The 16199-nt window shown below is 54.2% G+C and overlaps 1 protein-coding gene across 10 annotated transcripts in view; it reads right to left on the bottom strand.

Moving 5' to 3' along the window:
* Positions 1-16199, bottom strand: part of WDR27 (WD repeat domain 27) — a 215645-nt gene that overhangs the window by 185370 nt on the left and 14076 nt on the right. For all 10 annotated transcript variants that reach the window (XR_014311702.1, XR_014311703.1, XR_014311704.1 and 7 more), the window contains 8 exons: positions 11887-12028; positions 8580-8704; positions 6959-7072; positions 5953-6004; positions 4478-4548; positions 2721-2838; positions 1735-1855; positions 558-661 (listed from right to left, as the gene is read on the bottom strand). Coding sequence is in view for 6 of the 10 variants with exons in the window: in XM_082730412.1 (XP_082586538.1) it covers positions 558-661; positions 1735-1855; positions 2721-2838; positions 4478-4548; positions 5953-6004; positions 6959-7072; positions 8580-8704; positions 11887-12028 (847 nt within the window). In the remaining 4 variants the exon portion in view is untranslated. The remainder of the gene's footprint in view (positions 1-557; positions 662-1734; positions 1856-2720; positions 2839-4477; positions 4549-5952; positions 6005-6958; positions 7073-8579; positions 8705-11886; positions 12029-16199) is intronic.

Raw genomic sequence — 16199 nt, 5'->3', positions numbered from 1 at the left:
AGAGGGGGGATGGGCTGGCCCAAGCTGAGAACTCAGACTCTGTCCCCAAACACGAGGGCCTTAAAAGAGAAGGGAGGGAACTTGCATCCAGAGGCGACCTTGGCTGCGGGCACACAGGGAGGGCAGAGGGACGACTCTGCGCATGGTGGTCACAGAACCTGAGGGCCGGACCCAGGGCTGGACAGAAGGGCGCCCAGCTCCGTTCAGACAAGGTGAGTCTGACAAGCTTGTGAGTCACCTGGTCATGGTGTTAAGTCTCCAGGGGAAACACTGACGGTGTGGACTTCGGAATCCTGGGCAGGAGCTGGGACAGACACGGGAGTGCTGAGGAAAACAGTGTCCCTGGCAGCCCTGCACACACCTGGAGGACGGGAGGACTGGGGACCAAGAGCAGGAAGCGCCACCAAGAGCTGGGAGCAGACTTGAAGTGTGTCCCTGGGACCCTATGCACAGAGGCTGCCCGTGACCTGCTGCACATTCTGACGGCCAAGCGTCCTACACCGAGAGGGTCAGTCTCCCAGATGCCAGAGCAAAAGAGGAACTGAACTCGACCTTACCCTTGTAATGTAAGGCGGCTTCCAGTTCAAAGCTTGCCAAGTTAAATAGGAACAGGCCCACGGAGCTTCCGATCCATAAGCACACGGCATTCTCAGAAGACTGACTAATTTAAAGGGAAAAGAGAAAACGCCCAGCTCATCCCCCTCCTCAGGCTGCCATCCCCCAACCCCGAGCGGCTGCTGCAGGCGGCGGCTCCCGGCGCTCGGCTGCTATCTCAGGTTCCGGGGACACCTGGCGTCCGGTGCAGACAAGTACTAAAGAGCCACAGTGGATCCCAACTCGATCACGGTTTTCCCTTCTCTGAGGCCACGGGACTCTCTGCCCAGGGGGCGTCCCTGCAAGAGGCGCAGCGCGGCACGGCGGGTCCTGCCACGCGGGGCAGCAGCAAACAGACAGAAGCCGCAGAGCTCCGGGGAGGGCAAACAGACCTGCCTCCCTAGTTTTCAATGGAGAAGACTCCTCTGGCTGGGCCAGACCTGGGACCCGGAACCACAGTTGGCGCCCTCTCTGCCACCGGCCTCGCAGTCCCCTGGAGCCTCTGACCACCCTGACATCCTGTGTGCGCTCTCAGGCCTTCGTGCTCCCACAGCCATTCCCGGGTCGGCCAAACCAGTCCTTGTGCATCTGGGGCAGGAAGCCCGGCCGACCCTCAGGGAGCCTCGGCACAGGCCATCTCAGATGCCCGTTCCCGCACCGCCTGCGTCGGGGGGCAGATCCAGCAGGGCGCCTGTGCACAGACCTGGCCCACAGCAAGGCCGGCTCCCCAACCTTTTTAAGCCCCACCTTGTCCGAGAAGACAGAGGCTCGTCCCTCCTTGTCCCTAGAGCTCTCGGGACTCCGTAGTGAAAGCCGTGACAGTACATTCTGAATTGTCTGCGGCAGGGCAGATGGGGGGGTTCAGAATGACTTACGACTACGCCCCCTTTACCTTGTTATGATCAAGATCTGCCTAGATTTTGCTGAGCGAAATTAACAATTCCATTTATTAAACAAACTTAAAAACAACTGCTCAGTTTACCACCAGCTTTAAGACTTAGAATATGCAATCCTAAAAATACTTAATATTATTACTTCAAAAGACAAAAATACTTTGGCTTTATTTTAATCATTCCTAAAAAGTGAACCTCACACTTCCGAGGCTTTCCTTGGGGCATGAGGGCAGCTCAGCACACTCACCCCGCACACTCGGCAGGGAGGATGACGGACAGATCGCACGACGCCAGACCCAGGACCGGGAGGCTTGCTTCGGCCTCCTCTCTCTCCTCCAAGCCGTCTGTGCTGGGATGCGGACTGTCTTCTAGGAACAGAACTGATCTCCTGAGTTACGGCACTAAAGGGTCCACCGAGTCGCAGGCAGACAGCCGGCAGCACGGGACGCCGGAGGAAGTGCGTGTGGGTCAGAGCCACTCAGATCTGTTCTCGATCAAGGAAAACAGCCACACTTGCACATGACTCAGACTGAGATGATCAACGCCAAGCACACCCCGTAGGAGGCCTGTCAGGCAGAAAGGGAGGCTCCAGGCACACCAGAGGTTAACTCTGTTCCAAAAGCAGGAAAAATAAACGGCACTTACACAAGAAACAATGAAAGCCAAGACTGAAAGCAGTAGGAAGAAAACAGATATGGTGGATAAAGGTGATCTCTGACCTTCTTCCAAAAGAAACTGCCTAAAGCCACACACACACACACACACACACACACACACACACACACACACGAAAAGAGAACTAAACTGAAGGACGAGCGGTGATGAGAAGCTTGAGGGCAGCAGGGAAGAGACGCCTGTGCCGGAAGGTGAAGAGGACTGCGCGGCCGCAGGCAGGACGACCCCCAGCGCCGCCCCAATCCTCCTGTGCCGGTGGCGCTGCGCAGGCACCGGACAAATGGCGAGGAAGGCCTGGCCACGTGGAAACCACGTGGGCAGAGGGAGGGGCTCCTGCAGAGATGGGGCTGGCCCAGGACAACCCCCAGAAGGTAAGAAGAGGGTGCCTGGGTCGGGGGCAGAGGGCGGGGGGGGGGCGCGCTCTCCTCATCAGCCGACCTCACCCCTGCGCACAGGATGAGCTGCGCTGTGCCTGGTGCTGGGGCCTGTCTGAGGTCAGACGCTAGACTTCGCCCACTAAGAGCTGTCCCTGCACGGTGCTCCCTTCAAACCGCCCACCTGGCAGGCTGCACAGCCTGGACTCAGTCCTCCGGGAGAAACTCTCTCTCTTCTTCTTCAGGTCAACTCGTGTCACACAACGGTAATGATGTCCTTCAACCAAACTGAAGATCCAAAGCTGGAAAAGCCAACAAGGCACAGACCGCAGGTCTGCCATCCCAGGGCACGGGTGGACACGCGGACCAGCCCCCAGAGAAGGGTGTGTGTGGAGCCCGAGACAGGCGCCGCGCAGCCGGAGAGCCTGCCAGACCCTCCTCTGCCAGTCTGACCCCTCCCCGCCCCTTCCGAGCCCCGCACACCCGTTCCACAGACGTCGAGTTTATAAACCACAGCCCAAGAGGGCGTGCACTCTGATCCCCACTGGTCAGGCCAGTCTCTCGGAACCCAACACCAGGGACACAGCCACAAGTCCGGTGGACACATCACTGGCAAAAACACATAGTAAGAGCAGTGACCTTTGTCAAAAGGAAAAGTATAACTTCTTAGTTTCCAAAACTACATCTGTGATATTGTGATTTAGAACAAGAAATACACGTTTCTGGACTTCCTATTTCCAGCACAGACCTCTTAAAACCCTAAGAACTTCCCAAGCATTGAGTGACAAAGGTGTTTTTTGGTGAGAAGACCCTAAGGGTGGGCCGCGTTGCCAGGAGAATGAATCCCGAGATTAGAGGCTGGTGCCTTTCAGGCCCACCCTGGGGAGGGGTGGGGGCTGGAGGGTGGGTTCCATCACCAGTGGCCACCGGTGTCATCGGTCAGGCCTGCGTACTGAGGCCTCCAGGGAATCCCAGCTTCCAGGTCGTTGAGCACGTCCGTGCACAGTCCGCGCCGGAGGGTGACCCTCCCCAACCTCCCCCTGTGCGGCTCCGCCTGGGGCTCGTCTCCGTCCTCTGCTGCCTCCTTGACCAGACCAGTCAGCAGCGGGAGGCCGGGTGCTCCGTGGGTGAGGCGTTCCTCTTGGTTTCGGCGCAGGTTGGGGTCTCAGGGTCCCGGGACCGAACCCTGGTCACGCTCCCGGCACTGCTGGGTGGGGAGTGGCCGAGGTTCTCTCTCCCGCGGCCTCTGCCCTCCCGCCATGCACTCTCCAATCCACACCCCAGTCTTCGTGCACTGGGCTGCTGCGCCGCCAAGAGGCGTCCCCTGAGGTCCGCAGGTCGCTCCGGCAGGTCCATGGAACCGAGCAGGGGCTGCAGGCCCGTCCCGAAGCGGCCAGGTCACACGGAGCCCGAGGCCGCACCTCCGTGGGCGGCGTGTGAAGGGGCCCATCTCCCGGGGCTCCAGGCAGACGGCGTCACAACTGGCTGACATTGCGGGACACCCGGCCGGCGTGTGGGGTGCGGCCCGTGCACAGGGGCACACCGCGCGTGCGGTGACCCGAACTGCCGGAGGCCAGGTGCTCCGCCCATGGGAGGAGCGAGAGCTGCCTTATTTGCCAACAGGGCATCTTGCCCAAATTACTCAGCAGCAACTTTTTAAGAAGAGAACAGGACCCACGCTTTGTGAATACACCTGAATTTCTCCCCTAAAAAAAGTAAGTTCTGAAAAAATCAAGTGTCTTTTTCAAACTCTACAGTACAGCTGGCTCCTGTGCCGGCCGTGTGTGGGCACATGTAAGTGTGAGCCCCACCGTGACCCTGGGCCCACGGTCCCTCCCAGCAGGAGCAGCACAGGGGAGCGAGCACAGACCTCTCGGCGGCACTCACGTACGTGGTCACCACGGCGTCTGGCCGCGGCGCTGGCGGTCCTGCTTCCCTCACCTGGCCATGCGCGCATCCTGTCACCAGCTGCCGGCTCCCCGCGTGGATGAGGAGACTCAGGAGAGGGGAGGCTGTGGACGGGGCACGCGACACGCATCTGTCAGAACTCTCGCTGAAGGTATCTGAGTTTAACTTCTACTGTTTGTCGTCAGCCTGAACGCTCCAGAAATAGTTCCCGCAGCAGGAAGCAGAAACCCTAAGTGTATACACATTTCGAGAAAGTGCGTGCGTGGGGAGGGAGCGAAGCCGCCCCCCCACCACAGCCCACAGCAGCTCCCCGCGGATGCCCGGCCCTACTGGCACAGGCCATTCCCACTGCTCGGTGCCCCCAGGCCCGGCAGCACCATCACCCACGCTGCACCCAATAGCCATGAAACTTGCAACAGAAGTAACACATTTATGGCATCAGTCAGGAAAACAGTAATTAAATGATGCTTACTGTTTGAACTGTTGCCTTGCATGTCATTTAAAAGTTATTCTGAATCTACACTGTCAAGAATTCAGGAGGAAAACTGGAGCAGCTGGGTGGCTCAGTGGGTTAAAAGCCTCTGCCTTCAGCTCAGGTCATGGTCTCAGGGTCCTGGGATCAAGTCCTGCGTCAGGCTCTCTGCTCAGCGCGGAGCCTGCTTCCCCCTTTCTCTCCACCTGCCTCCCTGACTACTTGTGATCTCCGTCTCTCAAATAAATAAATAAAATCATTTAAAGAAGAAAAAGAAAATTCAAGAGGAAAATTAAGACAAATAGACATTTAAAAACATGTCCTAAATAACTAAATAACATCAAAATCGAGTTAGTAACTATTTTCTTGACAGTCCAATAATAATTCCACAAGTTAATTTCAGGAAAATAATGTCAACGGAATTCCAAGAAATGGGTTTTGTCCCTGAGACTGACAATGCATCCCAGCTGATAAAGCTTCCTCCTCCACGCACGGCTGTGGCGCCAGGAAGCACACGGAGTCTCTGGGACGGCGCTGGGTAACGAGGCATGGTCCGTGTGCTAAGCTGCATTTTTGTGCGACTCATCCCGAGAAAGGGGCTCCTTGGGCAGCAGGACAAGCTCCGGGAGCACGGGACACCAGCCAGGACGTGTGTGAAGACCTAGTGGCCTATACGGGGGACTCACCGCCAGACAGACTGAGAGCTCGGGGCTGGACAGAACCTCCCGCCTGAGCACAGCCTCCGATCCGCGAGGCAGACGCAGCCTGTGCTGGCCTGGCCGCCCCTCTTCCCGGGGACAGCAGAGGCAGGCTGCACGCGTCTCCCCCCCACCAGTATGCCTCTCAGTCTGCAAGCATAAGCTTACTTTTCAGTTAAAAACTTCAAGAAATACACCTGTTCAGTGAATCCTTACAAGGTGTAGATGAGAGGGAAGCTCGACCCCCTTGAGGGGGACACCTCCAGCTTATAAACACACGCGGAAATAACGACTCCAAGAAGCCCACCGGCAAATCCGACACACAAGTTTTAAGGCACCTGTTAGCACTGAGGAGCTGTAGATCAGTGATTCCACATGATGATCCCAAACCTTCGGAAAGACACACATTTCTTCAGAAGATACACATAAATTTTGCTTTGATGTAGCTTGAACTGATACGTCTACTCGGCTACAGATTAATTTGTGTGAGCGGTTACCTGAAGGAGAAGATAATAAAATACATAATAATACATAATAAAACTGTAGAAACACCATCAAAGATTTCAGAATCATATGGGAAAAAGCGAACACTTCCAGAAGGAAGCACCTGCGGGTCTGGAAGACCCAAGACAGGCTGCAGACATCTCCGGCACCCAGAGAGAGGGGCCGGCCGGAGTCTCCGCCATCTGTCAGGTGCCTGCCCGGGAGAGGGGGCCGGCCATGCTCCCTGCCGTCTGTAAGGTGCCAGGGCATGTTTTTGGATCCACTCTAGTGACTTCCGAACTCAGCTCCTGTTCTCAAAAACCTCATGAAACGATGGGCACCCTCGCACGCAGCTAGGCACGGCCCGTGTGTTTGTGGCAGCTGGCGGGGCTGGGGCGGGCCCAACAGGGAAGCGGCCAGATGACCGAGGAGGAGTTGTGGTCTCTCTCCTCCCCGCCCCTGCCGGTGTAAACCGCCCACCCCTCTTCTTCCAGTTCCGCTGTACAAGTCCTCACGGGGCCAACAGCATAGCAACGCTAACACCAGCTGGCTGGGAGCTGGGGGAGAACAGAGCTGGCGTCTTAAATGATTTTCTCGATTGAGTTCTGATTGAAGCCTCTGATTTTGGAAAATGGCTTTTTTGCTCTGGGCCCCCAGGGAAATACTGTGGAGTCCATTAATGTTCTAGCTCCCCTGGGCCCTGGATTTGAGGGGGAAGGTCCCAGAGCTGACCCAAGCCCCCCGGGAATGCTGGGACATGCCAGCTGGCATCTCGGGCCAACTTCAGGACAGAGCGTGGCAGAAATAAAATCACAGGTGTGCGGTGGCAGTGGACAAAGCACGCCGGTATCCACGGCTGACCTTAAAGCTCCTGTCTTCAGACACCGAGACGATGATGCGTGTTTGCCACGGACAGAACTCGGCTGCGGTCACAGCGCCCCGGTGACCCTCCAGCTCGGCTAGTGTAGACTGGCTCTGGGAGGATTTGTGAAGAAAGATCAGTAACTGAATGTTCTGGCGATTGTGGTTATTAAGAAGCTATGCACATCTCACAGAAAACGGTTTCCGTTAAGCTCTATTTTGCATAACTCCCCTTTCCAAATGTGAGGCTACCTGTACGTAAACCGAGAAGTGAAAATTCAGACGGCTGAGCTGAGGGGGCACAGGCTGCCCCTTTTGCCTCTTATTGCCAGACAACTAAAAATAAAACAGGGGGCCATAATGTGCATCAGAACACGGATACTCCCCAGGTTGGATGTCAGGAAATGCACATTTCTGCTACCTCCAACGTCTACAGTACGGAATGGTCCTTGTCTGTGATGACATCGTATCCCAGAACATACTGGTTTCCCTCCACTATTTATGGTCATGTGTGACATCAGCGTACATGCTCTGTGATCAGCTGACGTCTCTCAAAGCGAAGTTCTTAAGCTGGTCACTAAGGGCCGCACAGTCTGGAACAGGCACCTGCCCCCTCGCCCTCCGTCCGCGCGGTCGAGGCCGGACTCGGGCTCCTCGCCTTCTCTTTCCGGGACAGCTCAGCTTCCTTCCCAGCTGACATGCCTGCTGTACCCCCAGCTCTCTGTGTTCCTTCTCCCAACACGAAGCTGGTGAGCTTTGCTACGTGTGGCGGGTGCCTTAATGGAATCACTGAACCCTACGACGCGTCCCATCGGCTGGGACTTCACTTACAACGTGAGCATTCAGTTAAATTGTGTCACGCTGAGCCTCAGTTGCACGATTTAGCCGAGAATCACATGAACACAGAAAGGCACACTCTGTACCCCAAACTGCCTAGCACACATCGGTTAATCCCCAATTAAGATTTTATGCCTGACATCTTCCCTAACCGAGATTTTTTTAAGTAGATAGGGCAGAAAATTCCCTGCGGGCCAACAGCTTGGTCAACTGCATTCACTTGGCAAACCGAAGCCAAGGCCAGGCCCTGGGTATCCGTCTCCGGAGCAGGTCTCAAGCGCAGGGTGCACTCTGAGCACACAGGAGGTCGCCCTCACAGCCCACCCCTGCTCTCTCACAGCCCACCCCTGCTCTCTCACGCCCACCCAGCAGAGCCCAGCGGGCCCCCGTTTCCTAGTCAGATGCGAGATGTAGAAGTCACGGAGCCTAGAAGAGGAGACACATTTCCTTAAACCAACCCAGGTAAGAGAAGGTGAGGAAGTCCAGCTCTGGGCAGGAAGTGGGCTTTGAGAAAAGCGATGAACAAAGCATGGAGCTGGGAAGGCTTGGACAATCACCAAAGGAGGAGAAATCAGAGCAGCGAACATCTGCCCGAACACGCCTGCTAAGCGTGCCGATGGCCTGATCTCAAGGACCGGCGTCCCGACAGACACAACAGCCGTATGGGATCCGGGCGACTCTCTGAGGACAGGGTCCGGACACCTTCCCCCACCGCCAGGAAGCAGTACCGCTCCTGAGAGGGGGCGGCCGTGCTCACCCACACGCGGCAGGTGCCAAGCCTTACCGCAGTATCCAGCACAAATATCTTCTTTCCAGCACACACGGCAGCCACGCGGTCGTCCGGGCTCAACCTCAAACACAGCACCTTTCCCAGCAGGGTGCCCACGACCAGCCCCCGAGGAGTCAGCCCTAGATGGAGGTTCGGCGTTAGTGGCAGGTTACTGGGAGGCCACAGGAAGGCGCTGACAATGTGGCTCTCTCCCCTAACATTGCACGCAGAGTGACCACGAGCTTAGGTGTGACTTCGGCTCCCTGACAGTATTAAAAACATCAAGTGTAAACAGTTCTGGTCCCCTGGAATGCAGGGACCGACCATCAGAAAATGACTCCACGTCATCACAGATAATGGGTCTCTGGGAAGGCTGCGTGTGCACAGACGCGGGGGTCCTGCAGAATCACGCATGGTCCCAACCCTCCCTCCTCCGTGACCACACCAGCTCCCATCTCGGTCGTGTGAGCTGCTCAGGTCCGTGTCAGACAGGCGGAAGGCACCGGGTGCCCACCTGAGCCTCCGGGGCCTCTCTACCCCCAGGAGGATGTCTCCAGGCACGCCTGCAGGCCTGAGGTGACAACATGTGCAGACCCGCAGCCTCACACAGCGTCCCTCAACCAACGTGCCACCATGCAGCGGGACTCAGCACCACTGTGGAGGGGCCCTGTCCAGCACAGTCACGTCACAATGAGCCTGCGGACTACCGAGGGGAGATGTGCACACATCACTGGAGTTCTCTCTTGGCTAAAACCCCATGGTCTCGTTCCCTGAGTGTCCACCAGGTACCTGTGCTACCCCAGGCATCTCCCTCAGCACCTGGGACAGATCGGTGAACAAGGAGACAAAGTCCTATCTTTGTGGAAAGCTTCCCCGGGGTAGGGCCGGGACAGTCAGACACCAATAAACAAAATTAGCAAACAAGCAACGTACAATGACAGAAGGAAGTGAATACCGTCGGAAAAAGCAAAGTGCACAAAGGGACTGGGGCCCAGGGCGGTGGCCAGAAAGGCCCACGGCAATGGAGACACTTGAGTAGACCCTAAAGGATGTGGCAGAACCCACCATGATCCTGAGACGGAGCAGCAGGTGCAAAGGCCCAGGGGCAGGACTAAGTGTGGCTGCTCCTTGAGACGGGGGCTTCGGCTGGGGGTCCCAGAGCTCTGTCAGTCCCTAGTCTGCCTGAGGTGGGAAGGCACTGGGGGGCTTGGGCAGAAGTGTAGCGTGCTCAAGACTCCAGTCTTCCAGGGACCCCTGGCTGCTGAGTAGAGAGCAGAGCCCTAGGCAAGGGGAGCAGGAGGACCGAACATGGTACCCCGCTGAGTGACCGCTGTGGCCGGACTACAGGGCAGCAGTGGACGGGGTGAGGAGTGTGCAGGTTTGGTTACAGTCTGAACGTAAAGCAGACAGAACTTGGGGTCGGTCGGGTGTGGAGGTGTGCAGGGAAGAAGCACAGTGCCACGGTTTGTGACCTGAGCTGCTGCGGGGAAGGCGGTCGGGACAGGCAAGCGGCAGTGGTGTCAGACGTCCGCGTGCAGGGGTCCGGCGCAGTTCACATGGGAGACCACAGGCAGGAGGGAGGCCTCGGCAAGAGCAGAGGGGGCAGCTGTCAGAGCCTGCTGGCATCACTAAAGCAGTAATTTTTGATGGGAAAGAGGAAAAGCCCACATTCCAATGTGAAGAGATGAGAGAATGACACGGAGCCAGCAAAGGAGACTGGGGACAAGTGACCAAGGACAGCCCCAGGTCACAACGTCCTCTCTAGTCCAAGTGCAAACACAATCATGTTGGACATGCTATAATCCGACACACCTGCCCACACCCACCACAGGATGGAAACCAAGCCTGGTGGGGCTGCAGCCTGCCCAGGCCCCTGCAGCCTCCCTGGAGGAGGAATGGGCAGCTTACCCAGCCCCACTGCTGGAGCTCCGGGACGCAGGAGCAGCTGCCTCCCACTGCACCGAGGGAGCGCCAGGCTATGGCTCAGGCACGGCTTGCACCCCTGTCCACGGACCAGACCACTTGCATCCACGGGCACGTTGAGTTCCAAAGAGCACAGCCCATTCCCACAGGGAAGGGTACTTGTGTACAAAGACCTCCGTGGGAGCAGATAACAAACACGTGCTTCGCTGTCCATACAGACACGTGTACCGACGTTCATGGGTGTGCCTGCGCTGTACGCACATGAACATGCTTCCGAATCGTGCGTACTTGTGTGCGTGTGTGCACTTACTGTATGCGTACATGTGCATGTGTGTATGTACACAGGGGATTGCGTTACTACATGTATACACCGCTAGATGCATTTACCTGTGTGCTGTATATTTACTACACTGGTGTGAGCTGTGCACATGTGTATGTACGTGTGCGGTGCATGTGTACTCTGCACTGTGTACGTGTGCATGGGCTGTGCATTTGTGCTGTGTGTGCATGTGTGTGGCTGTGCGGTGTGCTTGTGTGTGGTTTGCACATGCGTGCGTGTGTGGCTGTGCTTCTGTGTGGTTTGCACATGTGTGTGCAGCTATGCATGTGTGTGCGGCTGTGCACATGTATCTGTGCTAACACACTCAACTGCCAAGTACACGAGATGAGGCATAAACTACTCCGTATGCTGCTGCCTCAGACCCCCCATGCTCGCCTTTTAGAGCGATCCTGGGAGTTCTCCGTGTGCTCCGTGACCTAAAGCTCAAACTCTGCTGCACGGTCCTTGCCTCGCTTCTCACCTCACCTGACAACGCTCTCTGACACCCCCCGTGCTGCTACCATGGGGCCCCTCCTCGGCGTGCCCTGCAGGTAGAGCTCTCGGGACAGAGGGCCTGAGCACACGCCCAGCACAGTGCCCCTGCCCGGCGCCAGCCCTGCCATCCGGCTCCCCCTCCCTCCTCTGGCGCAAAGGCCGCCTCCCCAGAGACAGCAGCACGCGAGGGCGTCTGCCCACGTCCTCTGCCCCCTCACCTGCCCTCTCTGCTGTGCTCCCCACAAGTCATAACCAGTCGCCTGCGCGTCTGATACACGTCTGCCGCTCCTCACTGCCTGAAGGAAAGAATATTTCCCCTTGCCTGCGTACAAAGACCACAGGTTTCAAAATAACAACACACGGCAGCCTAAACCAATGAGCCTATCCTGTCAGCTTCACACACGGCCGGGGTCCGAGATCTGAGCATCTGATGCGCTTCCGCGCAGAACACCCACCTCGGACACCCGGCTGGTCTCCAGGTCGGAGGAGTAAAAATTCTCCCAGCCCCGTTAGAAAACCAAGTGTGTTGAAGGATGAGCTGTTCCCTTTGTACATGTTTAAAATATATTTTCAATGTTCATGTACCTTGAAGAGCTTTTTGTCTGCACTCGTGTAGTCTCCACGTTATAACATGATCTCGTGAGGCAGAACAGAGGAGGCATGGGCTCGCTGCGTTTCCGAACGCCACGGCAGTAACCGGCTCGTGGTGGCCTCCGAGGGTCAGAGGCTGCAAGAGGGAACAAACACGAAACTCTCAGAAACTACACACGACACTTAAAGCATGAAAACATACATAACAGCATGATCTCAAACCTAATAAATCAAACGGATTGAGTTTTCAAATACATTTAGTTCACATATCCATTTTTTTAAAGATATAATTTGTTTATTTGACAGACAGAGATCACAAGTAGGCAGAGAGGCAGAGAGAGGGGGGGAAGCAGGCTCCCCGTGGAGCAGAGAGCCCGATGTGGGACTCGATCCCAGGACCCTGAGATCATGACCTGAGCTGATGGCAGAGGCTTTAACCCACTGAGCCACTCAGGCGCCCCCCCATATCCATTTATTAAAATTCCTGTTAATATTCTACTCCGTCACTCCCTCGAGTGAGCCCTCTCCTTGCGACGCGACTCTGAGAGCCGCACGCGTGAAGCCGCACAGGTCACCTCGCTCTTCCACCTCCTCGACAGTCACTAACTAGGCGAGTGCTGACCCCATCCCTGCCAGCTGCCCGAGAAGAAAGGCTGCGCCGGACGCGAAAGACATGGCAATGAAGACAAACCCCCAAGAGGAGGGCAGGGCTCGGGCTGCTGGCCAACAGGGCGCATGTCAGAGGGTCCTGGGACAAGCGCGGGACACCGCGGTGCCCCAGAAAGGCCGGGCGCTGTGTGCGGGCTGCTGCCAGCACGGTGGGCAACGGGAAGCCGGCAGCGACGGTACAAGCAGAAGCAGGAGACAAGCAAACTCGTCTTCAGACGAGCAAATTTTCAACACTGCTGCAAGTATGGAAGAAGGACCGCAGTGGGGGCAGTGGGACCAAACGTGCCAAAGCAAGCACAGTAAAGGCCTGAACTGGGGTGGCAGAGACGGAGACTCAGACCCGTGGGCACGGAGGGTTGGGGGAGGGGCAGAAGCATCGATAATCAGCGCCCCAGGCGGAAACCCTGGGTGACTGCGGCATAAGCAGGGGGACCAGAACCAGGAGGGAACACAGGTCACCGGACAGTGTTAAGTAGGGACTTAGAAGCTGAAGGTCAGCAGACAGTAGGCACTTGGATGCGAAGCCATCGCTCAAACACGAGAACCAGGAGAGCTCTGCTCACAGCGGCCCGTTCACCGGCACCACGCTCCTGATGAGAACTTCTTGTTCTCGGGGGAAATTGCCAAGAACATTCTGATACACTTTAAGACATGAGAGAGCAATGAACGCAACAAAGACTTAAGACCAGAGAAGGAAACAGAGGAGGACCTACATGGAAGGCCGTTCACCCGGAAGACCTCTGTCCAACGGCAGGCTTCGCAATCCCAGGAAAGACAGTTGAAACCTGAGACACTTATTCCAGTAGGAGCCCCAAAATGGTGTGATTAAATGCATCCTTTTCAGGCACAAACAGAACTATCTTATTGGGAAAAGGGCAAAGAATCCCACAGCTGGACAAAGACTTCAGAGAACAGGGCTGGCGACCTTCAGGCTGAGGCCGCCGCGCGTTGCTTTTCCTTTGAAACACTACAAATGGATTTTAATAAATTTCCCCTTAAAAAAAGCACACCCGCCTACTAAGGTAGGAGAGAAGGGCATGTTTTCAAATGCCCAGGCCTAGAGCAGTGACCCGAAGGGCCAGGCCCCAGGAAGGACAGTGAACGGGCAAGAGAAGGTGTTCACAGGCCCACCTTCAAGTTCTCACAGTCCAACTGGATTTGTGACCTGGGACTGCCAGTGCCCTCAGCCAGCCAGCTATGAGAAGCAAGCGTAAATTCTCCCGGAAAGAAGTTCGGATCACCCAGAGCCCAACTGGCTGTGCATTTTGTCATACATAATGTCCAGCAGTCAATCAAAAATAATCAGGTATTCAAGGAGTCAAAAACCAAGAGAAATATTAATCATGGAAAACACCCCCCCATGGGCCATCCAGATCCAGCAGGCCTTGAAACCAAACCAGAACTGACCCAGACTGCAGAATTACTAGACAAGGACATTAAAGCAATCATTATACTTCTACTCCGTACGTTCAAAAAGTTAAATGGAAGTATAAAAAAATCAATAATTAATAATCGTCTAAAACAAAAAGCAACAGACCAAGATGGTTCCACTGGTGAATTCTACCCAATACTTAAGGAAGAGATTTTACTAATTCTCTACAATCTCTTTCAGAAAACTGAAGAAAGAAAATGGAGGGAAACATTATTTTCAAAAGAAGCAGAGGAAATATTTCCTTACTCATCTTATGAAGCCAGGATTACCCTAATACAAAACCAGACAAAGACATCGCAAGAAAAGAAAATTAAAAACCATATCTCAGGGCACTTGGGTGGCTCAGTAGGTTAAAGCCTCTGCCTTCGGCTCAGGTCATGATCCCAGGGTCCTGGGATCGAGCCCCACATCGGGCTCTCTGCTCGGTGGGGAGCCTGCTTCCTCCTCTCTCTCTCTGCCTGCCTCTCTGCCTACTTGTGATCTCTGTCTGTCAAATAAATAAATAAAATATTTTTTTAAAAAACCATACCCCTCATAAATATGGATGAAAACATCAACAAAATATTCAAAATATCAGCAAATCAAACCATATAATATACTAAGAAATTATACATTATGACCAAATAGAATTTGGAGATTTATTCCACATATGCAAGTCTGGCTGGACATTTGAAAACCAATTAGTGCATCACATCAACAGGCTAAAGAAGAAAAATCACATGAAAATAACAAAAAATGTTCAGGTGCCTGGGTCGCTCAGTCACGGAAGCATCCAGCTCTTGATTTTGGTTCAGGTCATGATCTCGGGGTCATGAGACTGAGCCCTGTGTCAGCCTCCAGCCGGGCCGGGAGCCTGTTTAAGATTCTCTCTCTCCCTCTCTCTGCCCCCACAGTCATATGTGCTTGCACTCTAACAAGTAAACAAACGAACAAATGAATAGAAATAGTAGCTGCTTCACAGGACAGTTCATTTAAGAAATGTAGGAAAAAAGCAGATGACAAAATCCAACAATTCATGATAAAAACTCCCCATACATATACTAGGAATGAGGGGAACTTCCTCAACCTTCCAAGAGTATCTACAAAATACCCGAAGCTAATCTGTGAACAGGTGAGAAACTACAAACTGTCCTGCCAAGATTAGGAACAAGGCAAGAACATCCCTCTCACCGCTCCCCTCCACATTATACTGGGAATCGGAGCTCATATAATAACACAATAAAAGGAAATAGAAAGTCTAGTGATGGAGAAGAAAGAAATAAAACTGTCTTTATCCATGGATGACATGATCATCTGTGTAGAAAATCCAAAAAAATCGGCAAGACGCTCCGGACACTCACCACTTACAGCAAGGTTGCAGGATACAGAGTCAACATACAAAACTCCACTGCTTTCCTATGTGTCAGCAATAAACAAGTAGACTTTGAAATTCAAAACACAATACCATTTACATCAGCACTCCAACAAACGAAACGCTAACAAATCTAACAAAGTTGTGTAACATCTCTGGGGTGCCTGGATAGCTCAGTTGGTTCAGCACCCAACTCAGTTTGGGCTCAGGTCATGATCTCAGGGCTGTGAGACTGAGCCTCGGGTCGGGCTCCACACTGGGCATGAAACCAGCTTGAGATCTTCTCTCGCCTCCTACCCACACGTGATCACTTTCTCTATTAAAAAAAATTACAGGGCACCTGGGTGGCTCTGATGGTTAAGTGTCTGCCTTCAACTCAAGTCATGGTCCCAGGGTCCTGCGATCGAGTCCGGCACTGGGCTCCCTGCTTAGAGGGGAGCTGCTTCTCCCTCTGCCCTTCCCTCTGCTTGTACTGTCTCTCACTCTCTTAAATAAATAGTTTTTTAAAATTATATAAGATCCTTATGATGAAAAATAAAACTGTTGAAAGCAATTTTTAAAACTAAAGGAATAGAGAACTATCCCATGTTCGTGGATAGAAAGCCTCAATATTGTCGAGATGTCAATTCTTCCCACTTGATCTATAGACTTAATCTAATTCAAATCAAAATCAACAAACTGTTTTACCATTGAAATTCCCACCGGCAGTGTATGAGATCCAGCTCGTCCTCACCTTGCCAGCAGGTGGTATAGTCAACTTTTAGATGCTAACTATACTGATAGGTGTATACTATTTGCTTATTTTGCTGTGATTTACATTTCTGTAATGACAAGATGTTGAATATCTTTTCATGT

Source organism: Mustela nivalis (assembly GCF_964662115.1).
Source record: "Mustela nivalis genome assembly, chromosome: 5".
Taxonomy (NCBI): domain Eukaryota; kingdom Metazoa; phylum Chordata; class Mammalia; order Carnivora; family Mustelidae; genus Mustela; species Mustela nivalis.
This window is presented reverse-complemented; position numbering and strand designations above follow the sequence as displayed.